Raw genomic sequence first — 15,848 nt, forward strand, 5'->3', positions numbered from 1 at the left:
TGTGCAGTAAATAAAACTATAGGTACAACATGGTTTCCAGGGAAAGGGGAGATGGTGGAAATGGTAAATACAAGTTTCTGAAGAGTAAAAAGTCAATGGGGAATGGCTGGCTGGGGTCTCACAAAAGGAGTATTTTACCAAGACAAGTGGGATAAATACAGCTAATTAAAGTAGAATACCAGAGCTTCCAAACACAGTGTACAACTGGAAAAAAAAACACAGGAAATTCAGATTTTCAGGCTAAATAAAAATGGGATGGGGGAAGGGAAGAGAAGGAGGTGGGGCAGTACATTTTGGGTTAGAACAATTGTTGGTTTTTATATTTATTTTTAGTACTGGTGATTAAATTGGACAAATCTTTGTATGTTCTTAGATTCAATTTTAGGACTGGTGATTAAATTGCACAAATCTTTATTAAGTTCTCATATTAACTTTCAGGGCCGATAATGAAATTGAACAAATTGAATGGATCTTTATAGGATATCTACAGATTAAAAGAAAAGAAACAATTCACTACATTCACGAAAGTTAAAAAAAAATACAGACACAGTGACAATTTCAGAATTCAGGTTTGCTAAACTTCATAGTTCCACAGATGAAACCCTGAATATTTACTGCATTTTTCTGATTCTACCCCCACCCTGCCATGTAGTTTCTAAATTTAGAACACTTGTAGATTTTTTCAGCAATGATCTACTTTAAATAAGGTAGAATAAAAGGACATTAAAAAGGTAGAAGACTCTTGTAAATTAAGTGGGAGCTTCATTTCTTAAAAAAAAGAAAAAAAAAAAAAGGAAAATTGTTTTCATGAGGTTCTGTTTACCTGGAAGACTCCACAAACCAGAAACTTCCAGAGTTCTTAATTTTTTTTCCAGCTCAGCCACCCGATTCCCTAGGATTCTGAAAAAAGGGGAGAAAATGACAATCAATTACTGAGCATCCTGTCAGCCCCCAGCCCTGGGAATCCCACTGGTGCCCTAGTAGAAAAGTGTTGAGATTTATGATATATGCAAAAAATGGAGCATTTGTATGTATGTGTGTGTAAATAATGTGTGCTCTATTGAAAGTGCATATACAAATAGAAAGTACAGTGAATGATTAAAAACAATACTAAAATGCCATGAAAGTGAGTCCTCTCCCAAAAGGTAGTTTTCCTGGGAAGCTAAATGATGACTCCACCGCTGCCCAAATCATTTGATGGAATTTCTATTTGAGAAATGCTCATTGCAAAGATGACAATAAATTTTGAATACCCTTAATAATATCACACCTTGATTCTTGGAGGGTGGATCTGATTTTTGGAAATAACCAGGTCTAAAAAATAAGATGGATGGACATGCTTGGTAATGTTCTTTTAAGTCAATACATAATACCATCAGCCTTCTTAGACCCATGTCTTACTGATGTCCACCTTCTTGATATTTAGCACAATGCCTGATACATGGGAAGTATTTGATAAATATATTTGATTAAATAAATGCCTTTCTCTTTTCATGACTCATAATTAGCTATGGGAAGAATGAAAAGAGATATTTCAAAAGAGTTTTCAGTAATTGCAGAATCATTAGAATAATTACATTGTTTTCCAAGGTGACCATTCTAGAAAGTGTGTATTTGAAAAGACCATACTGTTTACTTGGAAGCCAAACTTTCACTACATGCATGGATAGACATGTGGGCATACATACTCCCACATCACTCTATAAAAAAATATAGTTGGGAAATGATTTAATAGTCCTCTAAAACTTGAATCACTTTCCATTGGTCTGGAAATTGAAAAACCAGTCTTTATTTTATTTGGGGGATTTTCTTGGCACTGCTGTGCTAAAATAATGTGGAAATCACCTTAATAGCAATGTTTCAATTCCTTTCAGCAAGATAAATCAGAACACTAGAATTATTCTCCTATCTCTCTTTATATTCCAGAGATAGCTACACACACCCACATACACACAGAGGCATGAATATGTATATATCTACACATATATATGGCTGTGGATTTATCCTTGTTTTACCTGAATTGACTTGTACCATCTTAATTAATATTCCCTTTGAGTTCACAGAAAACTCTGGAATTACTCTATGTGGTTTTCTTCCATCTAGGTACTTAGAGCTTTTCTTTTCTTCTTTTCCCTAAGTCTTAAAATTATGCATAGTCTTTATCAATTACTTTCCATTTTCATTCCATTTGTTGGGTCTCTTTTGCTTTCATGTCCCTGACCCTTCAATAGACACTATGCTTTGTAATCTCGCTTTCCATATTTTGCTCAGACCTTCTGATCCAAGCTCCCTTTTCACCAGCTGATGAGTTTGAGATGCAATCACAACTGTTCAAGTTGATGCCTGTTTCTTAACGAGATCAGATCATCTGTGGGTGGCTGCTTCTTGGAAACAAAAGATAAGGCTTAACTCTTCCGTGGAGGTGGAGGGATGCCGTCTGAGCAGCATTCGAAGGTGTGCTGAAGAGATATTGGGTTATATTTTTTCTGATGTTTCGGGATAACACAGCCATTTCTCTCAGAAATGGAACGAAGTGAATTTCCTAGTGTCCCCACCAATCTACTTTCAGGGCCCCTGCCTAAGTTTGTCAGTGCTTTCTTCTCTGACTTGACACTTATCAGCATCTGATGCAGGGCTGGAGGTAGTAAAATGGACTCAGTAGAAGTTATGACAGTAGAAATAATAACAATAGTACCACCAACAACAATAGCAACTGCATTACTGTTAACACAAACAGTCAACTAATCTTTCCTGAGTCTGTAATACACATCAGAGGCCATGCTGAACACTCGCCTCATTTGTGTTATCTCATCTAACCTGGCGAAAACCCTGTGGTATACATGGTATTGTTATCCTCCTTTTACATGTGGACTCTAAGGAACAGAGAGGTTAAGCAACTTGCCCAAGCATGCACAGTTTATCTCAAAGTTCTGTCTTTCCCCAGCCCCCAGCAATCTCATCCACCATACTCCCCTCTTCCCATTAGGAAGCTGAGGAACAGAAGTTAGTTAACTTGACCAAAACCATAGGCAAGACTCAGCTGGTGGTGAGGCTGTATCGGAATGTAAGCCTGGACTTGCTTCTGAAGCACATGCTCTTAACCAATACCCCATAATGGCACTTTAAAACCAACCTTGTCACATTCTTTCTCATGTCTGCATGAAGTGCTCCTTAAAAACTGTTCATGTTGAAACATGGATGTGCCCGCAGTTGCCTTGCAAAATACAAGCCACAATGCTTCAAATGGCAAAGAGGATCTCTGTTAGCTTCACACTGAAAGAACGTGGCAGGGAGCCCACTGAACCTGGTATGACGCAGCCCAGGGAGAGAAGAGGGGCTATTTACGTTTTAGCAGCCAGCAGCACGGATAGGTGGAGAGAAGAGCAGGAGCCGAGTCCGTTAAATTCAGTTTGACCAATTCAACAAACAGTTCCTAAGATCCAGCTCTGTAAAGCACTATGCTACAGGCTGCAGGGGATAATGAGGAGAAGGAGACCCTGTCCCTGCATTTGAGAGACTAAACATCTGGTGGGAGACAGACCGATGCATACACACAAAACATACATGGACGGTGCAATGGAAGGCTTTAATAACAGCTGGTATTTATTAATCACTTGCTCTATACTAAGTATGCACAGATGCTCCCTTGGTGTCCTGCAACAACTGATGCGTCAGCTCTTGTTAGCCTTATTTTGTAGGTGAGAAAACTGAGACTCAGAAAGGTCACTTAATTCACCCAGGCTTACACAGCTGGCGAGCAGAGGGGCCAGGCAAAAACACAGGCTTGAAAATACAGGCCGGGCATGGTGGTTCACGCCTGTAATCCCAGCACTTTGGGAGGCCGAGGCAGGCGGATCACAAGGTCAGGAGATCGAGACCATCCTGGGTAACATGGTGAAACCGTGTCTCTACTAAAAATACAAAAAATTAGCCGGGTGTGGTGGCGGGCGCCTGTAGTCCCAGCTACTCAGGAGGGAGGCAGGAGAATGGCGTGAACCCAGGAGGCAGAGCTTGTAGTGAGCCGAGATCGTGCCACTGCACTCCAACCTGGGCGACAGAGCAAGACTCCATCTCAAAAAAACAAAACAAAACAAAAAAAAAAACCACACACATGCTTATTAAAACTGTAGAGCAGAAATGAAGAGCTAAGTGGAAGACGAATCTACAGAGACCAGTAGGAACCCAGACCGTGAATGACCTACCTGCCATATTGAGAACATTCAGACTTTTCTATATTGGCAATGGGGAAAGAGTGAAGAGGTTTTTTGTTGTTGTTTTGTTTTGTTTTTTAAGAGACGTAGTCTTACTCTGTTGCTCAGGCTGGAGTGCAGTGGCATGATCTCAGCTCACTGCAACCTCTGCCTCCTGGGTTCAAGCAATTCTCCTGCCTCAGCCTCCCAAGTAGCTGGGACTACAGGTGTCTGCTGCCACGCCCGGCTAATTTTTTTTTGTATTTTAGTAGAGACGGGGTTTCACCATGTTGCCAAGGCTGGTTTCTAACTCCTGAGCTCGGGCAACCTGCCCACCTCAGCATCCCAAAGTGCTAGGATTACAGGTGTGAGCCACCATGCCCAGCCCAGTGAAGGGTTTTAAGCAAGGAAGCAGGATGAGGAAGTTTAGGCAAAGTATTCTTCATGCCTAGTTGAGAATGGAGTGGAAGGAGTGTGAGTAGAAGCAGAAAGATCAGTTAGAAGGGCATCATCCAGGTGGGGTTGATATGGTCCAAACCAAGCCAGTGGGGATGCAGGGGTGCTACAGGAATGGGGCAGTGAGGAGGGAGATGAGCTTGAGATGCCTGTGGGAGATCTGTGCAGACACAACGGATGCGGGAAGAAAGGCAAAGATCTGAGAGTGCAGGCTGGGGGAGCGGAGCCAGCAGCTCACCACCAGAGGATGCGAAGTCAGAAGGAACCGTGGAAGAGGCAGAGGAGAGCCAGGACAATGTGCCACCTTGGAAGCCAAGTTGAGAGGGGTGCAGATGAGTAGGGGTGGTCAATATTGTCTTATTCTAGAAAGTGGTCACACAGGATGGGAGTTGAGAAAAGGCAACTTAGAAGACGTGCCTGACCCTTGAAGGAAGGATGTTTCAGGACAGTAGAGGGGATGAAATTCAGAGTCCAAGGGACTGGGCTGAGACAGAAGCAGACTCTGGGAGAAGTGAATATAGCCGGCTCTTCAAGTAGCTTAGCAGGGAAGAGAAGGAGATAAACAGCAGTAGCTCGAGGTAAACTCAAACTTGAGAGAGGTTTGGGGATTTTTGGTTTTTGTTTTTGCAGGATGAGGGAGATTTTAAAGTTTTAAAGTTTTTATTTAGTTATGGGTTGTTTTGGGGGAGATTTCAGCATGTATCTACCTAGTAGTCTAGGAAAATCTCTCAGGATGCCCAGTCTCCAGATGGCTTCCCTGCAGTGGTTTTAGATAGTAATGACATCATCAAAGGTAGGATGAGGAGTCTATGAAGACAGAACTCACACAGGAACTGCACTACTCTGCTCGCTCTCTGGACAACACAGATAGCAGGAATACCAGAGTGAAGGTCTTTAAGGAAAGCCTGGCTCTAAAGGGGAAGCAGGTAGCTGTGTCTCTACATGCCTGAAGACGCCCCTGCTTCCTTCTACCCCACGTGGCCTCCTTTCACGTCTCTGCTCTGATCCATACACCCTCTTGCTGCTGCTCCCTAAGATGTTGAATTTCCAAGCTCATTTACCATTGGCCAGGGAAAGAGAAGAAGAAATGGTTTCAGGCATAGCAGGAAGGATAGCAAAAGGCCAATATGTCCTCATATATTCACCACCACCTCCCCGCCATGGTAAGGCATGGGCCTGGGGGGAAGGTCTGGAGAACGAAATGTGGTGCACAGTGAAATGGCCCTTGAACAACCACCTCGTCCACGAATGCTTTGCCACCCGGTTTGAAAGATAAATGAACCTCATATCTGTTCTTTCTCGATCACCAGGCAACTGCCAACTTGCTGGCAAGAACTAGCTCAAGCAAATTGCCTATTAATTGAATGTTGCTCAAGATGTAAAGTCCTAGGTTTCTTCATCAATTCTTCAAGATGGCTCCCGTTGGAGCCTCTCAAGGGTGGTAACTGTCAGGCAGTGGAAAACCAGCATGGGAGCATACGCTGCCAGGAAGGAACACCTTTACTGCTATGTATAATGCTCCAGCAAAATAAAACCATTTCTTTTCTTTTTTAAATTAATTAATTATTTTTTTTTTAAGATTGCAATTGGGGCATGCACACAGAGATCAGGGTAGTTTCCAGTGTATTCCAAAAGCTATTTTATTATTTCAGTTACACAAGGCTAAATCAAGGGGGAGAACACACATAGACCAAAGTCACATTCTATTCTCAGCCCTCATTCCATTTGTAGTATAGTTTCTTTACATGCCCCCAAATAAAACATTTATTAAAAGTATGAAACAGAGGACCCCCTAAGTATTAAAGATGGCACATTAGGCAGCTTATGTACTGATATGAAGCAATCTCCAAGATCCATTATTACAGGGGAAAAAATCAAGATGCAGAATAATGAAAAAAGAAACCTTTTTAAAAAATGAATACCAGTTACCGTTTGTAAAAAAAAAAAACAGTATATTTACATATATCTATGTAAATATATGAGTATGTGTATATACATAAATATATTGTGCATTTTGTGCATTTGCTTATACTGTCTATGCATCCTTTGGAAGGATATATAAGAAATGAGGAATGGACGTTTCTTCCAGGAAGGGGATTAAGGTAGCTGGGAGTAGTTCGGAAAGACATTGTTATTTAACCTTAAATTAATATTAAATTAAAACCATAGAGGCCAGGCATGGTGGCTCATGCCTGTAATCTCAGCACTATGGGAGGTCGAGGTGGGCGGATGACTTCAGGTCAAGAGTTTGAGACCAGCCTGGGCAACATGGTAAAACCCTATCTCTACTAAAAAAATACAAAAAATTAGTCAGGTGTGGTGGCATGCACCTGTGGTCCCAGCTACAAGGGAGGCTGAGGCACATGAATCACTTGAACCCGGGAGGTGGAGGTTGTAGTGAGCCAAGACTGTGCCACTGCACTCCAGCCTGGGAGACATAGCAAGACCCCGTCAAAACAAACAAACAAACAAAAAACCCAGAGGATGGCTCAAAAATTATTAAAAAATAAACATGAAAAAGTACATAGAAACAAAAATAAACATGGTCAAATGAAAATGTCAGTCTTTCACAATGGAGGGAGAGAGTGCTGTGAACCTGGGGCATGGTGCGTTTGCAGTGGGTATGGTTAGGAACACATTAGTGAATCAATCTGTCAGAGGAGGCTGGGATCCTCCGCAGAGGCATGTCAGGCCGACAGCCTGTGGATGCTGCCTTTGGCAGGCAATGGGGACTCAGTCTGCTTTGCAGAGAAGGCTAGTGTCATGCTCAGAACTGTAGCTGGCAGGTGGGTTAGGCGGGGGAGGTAGGACTGGGGTCTGAGGATGGAGCTGTGCGAGGGTCTCCCCAAGGAAGAAGTGATGGTCAAAGGGCATAACCATTTTTGAAACATATTAGGATGGATGTTGACTGATGGAATTTGAGGAGCTGAAAGGATATCTGGAGAAACCATCAACCAGAAGTTGGAAATGTGGGTCTTGGTCTTGTTCTTGATGGGGTGGTGGGTACAAGAGATCTGAGAAGAGTCTGCAGAGAATGAGAAGCAAAGACAGAGACAGGGAATGAGGTCTCCCAGGTGGGGGAAAAAGCACAGAAGATGGAGAAAAAAGATGGAGTGGGTCTGGGGTGGGGGTCAGGGGAGAGGTGGGAAAAGGAAATGAGACAGTGGAGAAGGCTGGAGTTTCCCCCTTGAAATCCATCTTACTTGGATTTCAAGATGAAAATCTCGATGTGAAGAAATTAAAGAAGAAAGAGACTCAAAGGTGGAGTTTGGGGATACTGGTGACCTGCAAAGAAAGAATACCGTGGGAAATGTAGGAAGAGGTCTTGGGAGGCATTAAAGCCAAGGTTATCTTTCTTTCCTGTGCATGGACTCACCCGGGACTTACTAAAATCCAGAATCCTAACCTTCCCTCCCACAAATCCTTGATTCTGCATTTATAAACAAGTGTCCCCACCCCCCAGCCGCTGCACCCAAGCAATTCCAACATAAGTGACCTCCCGGAATACATTTAGACAGGGTGGCTGTTGAGGAAGGAGAGGAGGCCTTCTTCAAAAACATTCCAGGCTGGTGGTATTTTTGGGAAGGCAGCAGGGTTTAGGAAAGGCTTTGGGGGTTCAGGGCAAAGAGGCAAAAGCCAGAGGAAGGGAGGAGGTTGAAGAGGGTGAGACAGGAGGTCCCAGGGGAGCAGAGGCCCAGAAGAGGAAAGATCCCATGGACCAACAAGATGGCAGCTGGTGTACTTCCTGGAGACAGGAGTGAGCAGAACATGGGGAGACTCTGGTTTCAGGGCAGCCGCAAGTTGAGAGGCTCATGGTGAGAAGCCCCATTTTCTCAGTGAATGAGGAACTGTGGTCACCTGCTGAGAATGGACCAGGGTTTAGAAGATGTGAGAAGGCTTGAAAGATGAGGTGTTCTGTAGAGAGGGAAGGACGAAGCCAGCTCACAGAGGACATTTCGTGCTGCAGGGGATGCCCATTCCTTCTTCCTCCCCTGAGAAGCATCTGCATTTCAGCATCTGACTTTTCATTCCTTGGTTAAGATTTCACTTTTCAAGAACATTTAAACCTTCTCCTGTCAATAAATTACCCGTGTCATCCCTTCGAGATTGCCCTGCTTCCCTTTGCTGCTCTCCGCTTTCTTCCACATACATCTTCATCTCTGGTGCAATCTTCCCTTCACTCCAGCTTCTCTTTTTCTATTTTGTTTTTATAATACTTTCAATCATTTTCCACTTGCCTCTCTCCCATGCCCCTGTGTCCATCAGGCCCCGGATTCTCTGGTCCCTCCCTTTGTCACTTGAAGCCTAACTCTCCAGGCCCCGCTCAGTTCTCTCACACTTGCATTTTGGTTCCAGGTGTACGTCTGTCTTGCAAGCAGGACCAGCTACATAAATTGCAGGGTCCAGTGCAAAATAAAAATGTGGGACCCTCTTGTTAAAACAATGACTAAGAATTCCAAGATGGTGACAGTGGAAGATCAGACCTAATGTAGGGTCCTTCTGAGCACAGGTTGCATGCCCACAAAGCCAACCCCATGTGTAGTATTTGCTACTTTACTGTTTATTCACCATTCTCTGAACACTCTTGATATTGCCTCTGTCATCTCTAATGGCTACGTTAACCTGCTTGGTTTTACACAACATAGTCAACATGCTATAAAAACCAGATAAGACATTCCATTTTAATTACCCTTCCTTTTCACCATCTTTTTGTGGATCTGGAAGAGTGACATGAGATTCTTTTCTAGGCCCAGCAGCCTGTGGAAGTTGATGCTTGGGTGATTTCTGCCATTAAAAGACCCTCAAAGTCATGCTGGGAGTTTTAAATGGCACTGAGGCAGTTTCTCCCCTAAAAGAAGAGCTGGAGGAGAGGTGGGTCAAGTCACCCAGGCAATTATCTTATGGAACTCATCCATGAAATACATAGTACTCAGTGTGTAGCTCAGAGTAAGCATTCAGTATGGCTGGTACTCTTTCCTTGCTTGGCTCCAGCTGGTAGCCAAGATGCTGATATAAAGCAGAAGCACCATTCTAATTTAATAAGTTTCCTTCTTGATTTGAGGGGTCTCACCTTCCCTGCAGGTCCGTGGTTCCAGCTGGTTGACATTCACTTCTGGTAGCCTCGTCCCACTTCCTTCACGCCCACCCCCCAACCCAAGAGTTTGGCCACCTACTTGTTGGTTTGCCTCTGGTGCTGAATGACCATGTTTTTCTCGTGGATTGTTTCCAACAGGGCTGTTGCCAGAGATTTCAGGTCAGAAATGGACTGCGGAGTAGCTGGGAGGCTGCATCCATGATCCTCAGATAGCAGATCCTGAACTAGATAGGATACAAAATGTATAACTCAGTCGTCATTCTTCTGAAACGCTGGAATGCAAACCAATGTCAATCCTTCTTGGATAATGATATGGCCCCAGCTTCAAAATGCTACTATGTTGTATTGAGAGTCCACCTCAAGTGTCAACAAAACAAAGTAAAATCCAGTGTGAGAACTAAACAGAAAGGAGGAAGTTCTCAGGACTTTCATCAGCAATTTTTAAGAAGATAATAATATTTGCTTTGTCTACTATTTTAAACACTTTCATAATGACTAACACATAAAGTCTTAAAATTGAGGGAAAAGAAACTCTATGAAATATTGATTTTTTTCCATTTCATGGACAAAGCAAGGCACAGATGGGTTAAGAACATTGGCTGAAGGTCACACAGCCACGCAAATGACAATGACTCCTAGCTCCAAGAACCTTGCTTTATGTCAGTTTCCCACTGTGTGATACCCCTGGCAGGTGGTAAGATAATTTAGGAGATTATTTAAAGTGCAAAATATGTTTTGTATTTTAGTAGCTATACATTTGTTTGAAGGTATTATAGAAAAGGTTATATATGGCATAACAAAACCAATGATTTCACAAGTGCTACCACTTAGGATAAGGTCAAGTAAAATGAGTCACTTTAAAATCGACTTAAAGAAAAACATTAAGCAAACAATAGCAAGGTGGCACAAAGATATGGCAAAAAGGTATAGAGCAGACTGCAAATATCTAAATATTGGGAAAGAGTACATTATGCAAAAACTAGCTGTTCTTGGATATTTGTTACTCCACAAACTGCCAAATCCCATTCATGGCCAAGTTCAAAATGAAAGCCAAACAACATACACAGTTCCATGTCATTGAAGGATTGAGACCCATATGAGAGAGATCCACCCCTTGTGCATATATCCTGCCCTGGATGAGTCTTTAACAAGTCTCCAGTCATCTACGGATGGCTCTGATAGAAAATTATTTTTTTGTCTAGTTTCCAAAGTGTATACTTTCAAAAAATTCCTAATTTGTCAGCATGCCACTTACAAATATATAAAGGAATATTACAGTGTGGTATACTAGCTTAGCACATAGTAGGACTATCACCTCCTTTATCCCAAATTCCATACTTCTGCGAATAGATTGTAAGATTTCCTTAGCTTCTTTGGCAATAAAACACTATTAATGAATAATATGACAATACTATCTATTAAAACATCTGTGACTTTTTCACATGTGATGCTGTTACAACTATGTTTCCCCATTTATGCTTGGCTGGGCTTGAAATGGCTTAAATTGCTCTCAGAAGCCACCAGCCCCATCCACAGCATGGCCCCACTCTACATCTGCAACTTCTGCTGCTTCTCCCGCCGTTTTTTTCTACCCTAGGGTCACTCAGGTGCTCCTGCGTATGTGTCCTTTCTGACTCCGAATGGCTGTTCTTCAAGTCTGCTTTGGGTTTTTTGAAAGCACTCTTCAAAGGGAGATAAACTAAGAGTTAAACAAAAGGACAACAACCACTGATATTCCTACCAGACATCAAAAAACAGGAAACAGTATAAATCTCACAATTTTATTTTATTTTCAAAAATGAAAAAAAAAACGGCTTTTTTCACTTAACAATATTATTCATCATTAATATCCCTTAAAACATAAAATTGGATGGCTGCTTTGTAGTCTGTATATAGATACAGAATTATTTGGCCAGGTGTGGTGGCTCACGCCTATAATCCTAGTACTCTGGGAAGCCGAGGCGGGCAGATCACCTGAGGTCAGGAGTTCGAGCTCAGCCTGGCCAACATAGTGGAACCCTGTCTCTACTAACAACACAAAAATTAGCTGGGCGTGGTAGCACACGCCTGTAGTCCCAGCTACTCAGGAAGCTGAGGCAGGAGAATCGCTTGAATCTGGGAGGCAGGGGTTGCAGTGAACCGCGATCACGCCACTACACTCCAGCCTGGGCAGCAGAGTGAGACTGTCTCAAAAAAAAAGATTTAGAATTATTTAACACTGCTGGACATTTACTGTGTTTTCATGTAGAATTATTTAACTACTGCTGGACATTTATTGTGTTTTCAATATTTTTTATTATAAGTAATGTATGAAGAACTGTCTTGTAGCAAAATGTTTGCATATGTCTGTAATTGTTTTTTGTTGATTCAAAGGGGGCCAGTTTAAGGCTTTTCATAGCAGGTTGTCAGAGAGTCATAGATTTCGTTTACTAATACCAACAGATTGTTGATAGAATGCTTTTCATCATAGGTTTTCTAGAAAGGCTGTGCCAGATTTATGGTTCTGCCACAGTGTTTGAGTGTGGCTGGCATTCCCCACATCAATGATAACACTGGGTGTCAACATTCAAAGATGGTTTGCTATATATGGTATCCAGAGCTAAACTTAGATGGGCTACTTCACATTTTTATAGAGTATTGTAGTTTTCTTTTGAAAAACAATTCTAGGGTGTTCTTTTCTGGTTGAATGGAAAAAAGAAGTTGCTTGGAAAAGAGCCTTGGTTGTTATGTAGGCTGGAGACTCAGCACTTTTTTTTTAAGCCACTGTAGTGCTGATTAAGACTGCCATATGATAGTTGCTGGTCTGCACTATCAACAACCAAAAAGTGGGCCAGCTGAGCATGTTCAACTCGAGACTTATGTTTAGCATTGAATTCTGAATATTAAGTGTCAGAAGCCAGCGTGCTGCTATTTATTCCCCTGGACTGTTCCTGGAAGATCATTATTTTTCATTGGAATCGACAAGAAGGAGGAAAAAAATTGCAATCAATAAAAGCTTCTTCGAAAAAGGCACATGTTATGTGAGAAAATGATTTCAGCAGCTAGGAGACTTTTCTGATCGTAGAGGCCGGGAAAAGAAGAAATTCGAGGAGGTCAAAACGCACCCTTGGAGATGCTGAATTGGTGATTAGGAAATGGAGAACATTCTGGAAAGGAGAACACAGTCTAGGGGAATATGCCCAAATGGGGTCTAGTGATTAGAAAAACCTCGAATGCAGTGCTTCCCAAAGTGGGGTCCCTAATCCAGCGTCAGTATCACCTGGGAACTTTTTAGAAATACATAATTTTCAAGTCGTACTCCAGACCTATTGAATCAGAAACTCTGGAGTGGAACCAGTAATCTGTGTTTTAACAGGCCCTCCCGGCAACTCTGATGCATGTGGAAGTCGGGGAGCCACTGTTCTATGGATCGCCTCAGTTCCCAGACCACAAAAGCAGCAGCCTGGATGGGATGTGGGCTTGCAGCTCTAGTATTTCACGCTCATGAGCGGTCTCTCCTGGAGCATGATATCCTACCTTGCTTTGCAGACAGGACTCCTGTCAGAGCACTGCTGCTGGATTTACCCTGGCCCTTCGAGTTTTTCCGTCTCTCCAGAGCATTCTAAAACAGGATTGGGAGAGAATAAAAACCCGTCAGAAAAGCCAACAATGGAAAAGTACCTAGCAGATGCCTCCTCTCATTGGCCCACAAGAACCCTTTGCAAACTCTAAGTGCTAGCCTAATATTTAGAATTCCAAGTCTATGCCCAAGAGTTGTAATTTTTACGGCCTGGTAAGAAGTTTGTTTTTTTTTTTTTAAATAAAGGTGGTGCATGGCAGAATGATAGCAATTACAGTCCCCTGTATACAAAAAGCACTTAATACATGTTAAATTAAATCAAATCTGAAACAAGAATGCAGCCTAACATGTGAAGTCACTAGTAATGAAAATTCCTTCTGAATAGACATGAGATGGTGACTAGGTTTATTTCCATGCACCAATGGTGATTTCTGGAAGGAAAGAGAGCCATGATCAATTAGTGATGTCTGCCGTGGATACAGATTAAGGAAGTACATATGTGCCACCTACATGTCATTCCTAGAACAGACTTACATTAAAATTGATATGTAGCATCTAGCCAGTGCTTGGCACATAGAACTGAATAAATGTTGTTAAATGAATGCATCCACACATTTTTAAAAATTATGTATTAATTATACAACTTTAAAAGCTATATCCTTCTTTGGCTGAATGCATATAGATAGACTGGTATAATGTGTGGCTCCCACAAAATGGAAAGGAAGAACAGCACGGAGACTTGTGAGAACAAATGCTAATGTCAAAAGCCAGGAAAATAAGGTTCTTCCAAGCATCTAGACGGCTGTAAAACTTCACCCTCAGAAAGAGAAATCAATCTACTTTCCAAGCAGAGAAACCCAGGAGATTTTTCTAATTATAACACTTACAACTAACATCTGCAGAAATAGATATTATCAAACTAATGGTGCTGGAATTAGACTAACTAACAGTGGGGAGAATTTAAACATTCTGTCCTTGCAGGGTGACGTGAACATGATGGTTTAGACTGTGCCTTCCCAATCTTTGTTTCTTCATCACTCGGAAACCATTTTCTTATGGGTGATTACGACAGAAATAGCATCTGACGAGTGAACATGTTATAGAGAAAACGGGTAAGAAACCTAATTGCAAATGGACCAAGGCTATGCAATATGCAAGTCCAGATTCTAGTGGAGAGGCTATACCAGGCGCTAACACATCCTGAGTGGGCATGCCTTGCTCAGATAACAGCCACAGAAGGAGCTCTTGCGAAAAGCTGCTTTGGTTTTGTTTGTTGTTTGGGATTTTAATTTGTACTTGTTACCCCAGTTAAAGCTCTTATTAGACTCTATCTGGGAGGGCAGGCAAGTACTAAAATATCTTTGGCACGTAAAAGGGAATTAAAATAGAATGACGTTTAGATGCACAATAGTCAATCACCATCACTGTCATCATGATTTTGCTACCTTGTATTTGGCAATGTTTGATTTCAAGAGGTTGACCTCTTCATGGAGTTGCTTTAATCTCTCTTGAAGGTACCTGAAAAAGAATACATAAAACTAGGAAGTGTTTAAGGGCTAAATAAAAAACACACACTGAAGTATAAGGGGAAAAAACAAAAACCACTTGCCAGAAGAGCTATCTTTTACACATAACACCTTGCCTGCTCACCAGAGAGGAGAAACACGTGCATCTTTGTGACCTTTCCTTAAATGAATGCAATCAAGGTCAAACATGCCCAAATCACAGACACCCCACTTTAAAACAGCCCTCGCAGAGATTCCCTAAGGGATATCAACACAGTTTTCACATAATTCTCATTAAGATGATTCCACTGGGAAGAGAGGCAGGGAGAGGCGACACCAGACATAACATTAAGTTAGACACACACACACTGAAATTTGCCTCAGGGAAAAGAAACGGCTAAGGGAATTTCTCAATTTATTTTCTTATTCTTTTCTTTCTCCTTGATGGCAATAACGAGCATCTCTCATGGGTTCCTCGCCCTTCTCAACCTACCAAGGAAGGTGTAGGGAAAGAGAAGGGAGATGTGTGCACTGTGTAGGTGTGGGTTGCTTTCCTTTTTCACTTTTGCAACTAATACATGGCATTGATGTCATCATTTTGGGGGAGTGAGTTTCTTTTCACTTGTAAGGCAATTTTCTCCAAAATAAATAAGGCTGCAAATAACTCCCAGCCTGCACGCCTGTGCAGAGCCAGCCTTCCTCCTACGCACAGGCCTGGGCCTGGCCACTTGCCTGTTCTCCATACACAGGGCGTCCACGTCAATGATGCGGTTCTCGTGCCCACTCAGGATATGGTTCAGCTCCTGGTTGAGCCTCTCCACTTTGTCCTGGTAGGAAGACCGTTCTTCTTTAACATCCTGAAGCTCATCCACAGAAGCCTGCAGGTCGTGCTCCAGAGACTCAATCTAAAACCACAGGGAGAGCCCTTACTCAAGATGTTCCTCAGGCTCCGGCTTTATGGCCAGAGATGGAGCCTCCCACTTGGTTGACTGATTTTTAGAGAGTTTATTAACACTACCCGCATGCCCTAAAGCCATAAGCGC

At 42.3% G+C, this 15,848-nt stretch overlaps 1 protein-coding gene across 4 annotated transcripts in view; it reads right to left on the bottom strand.

The window, feature by feature from the left end:
• Window positions 1–15,848, bottom strand: part of CCDC149 (coiled-coil domain containing 149) — a 109,923-nt gene that overhangs the window by 15,502 nt on the left and 78,573 nt on the right. For all 4 annotated transcript variants that reach the window (XM_019025782.4, XM_063705219.1, XM_004038498.5 and 1 more), the window contains 5 exons: window positions 15,538–15,710; window positions 14,746–14,818; window positions 13,258–13,342; window positions 9,821–9,965; window positions 824–900 (listed from right to left, as the gene is read on the bottom strand). In XM_019025782.4, the coding sequence (XP_018881327.1) occupies window positions 824–900; window positions 9,821–9,965; window positions 13,258–13,342; window positions 14,746–14,818; window positions 15,538–15,710 (553 nt within the window). The remainder of the gene's footprint in view (window positions 1–823; window positions 901–9,820; window positions 9,966–13,257; window positions 13,343–14,745; window positions 14,819–15,537; window positions 15,711–15,848) is intronic.

Source organism: Gorilla gorilla, chromosome 3, assembly GCF_029281585.2.
Source record: "Gorilla gorilla gorilla isolate KB3781 chromosome 3, NHGRI_mGorGor1-v2.1_pri, whole genome shotgun sequence".
NCBI classification, from domain to species: Eukaryota; Metazoa; Chordata; class Mammalia; order Primates; family Hominidae; genus Gorilla; species Gorilla gorilla.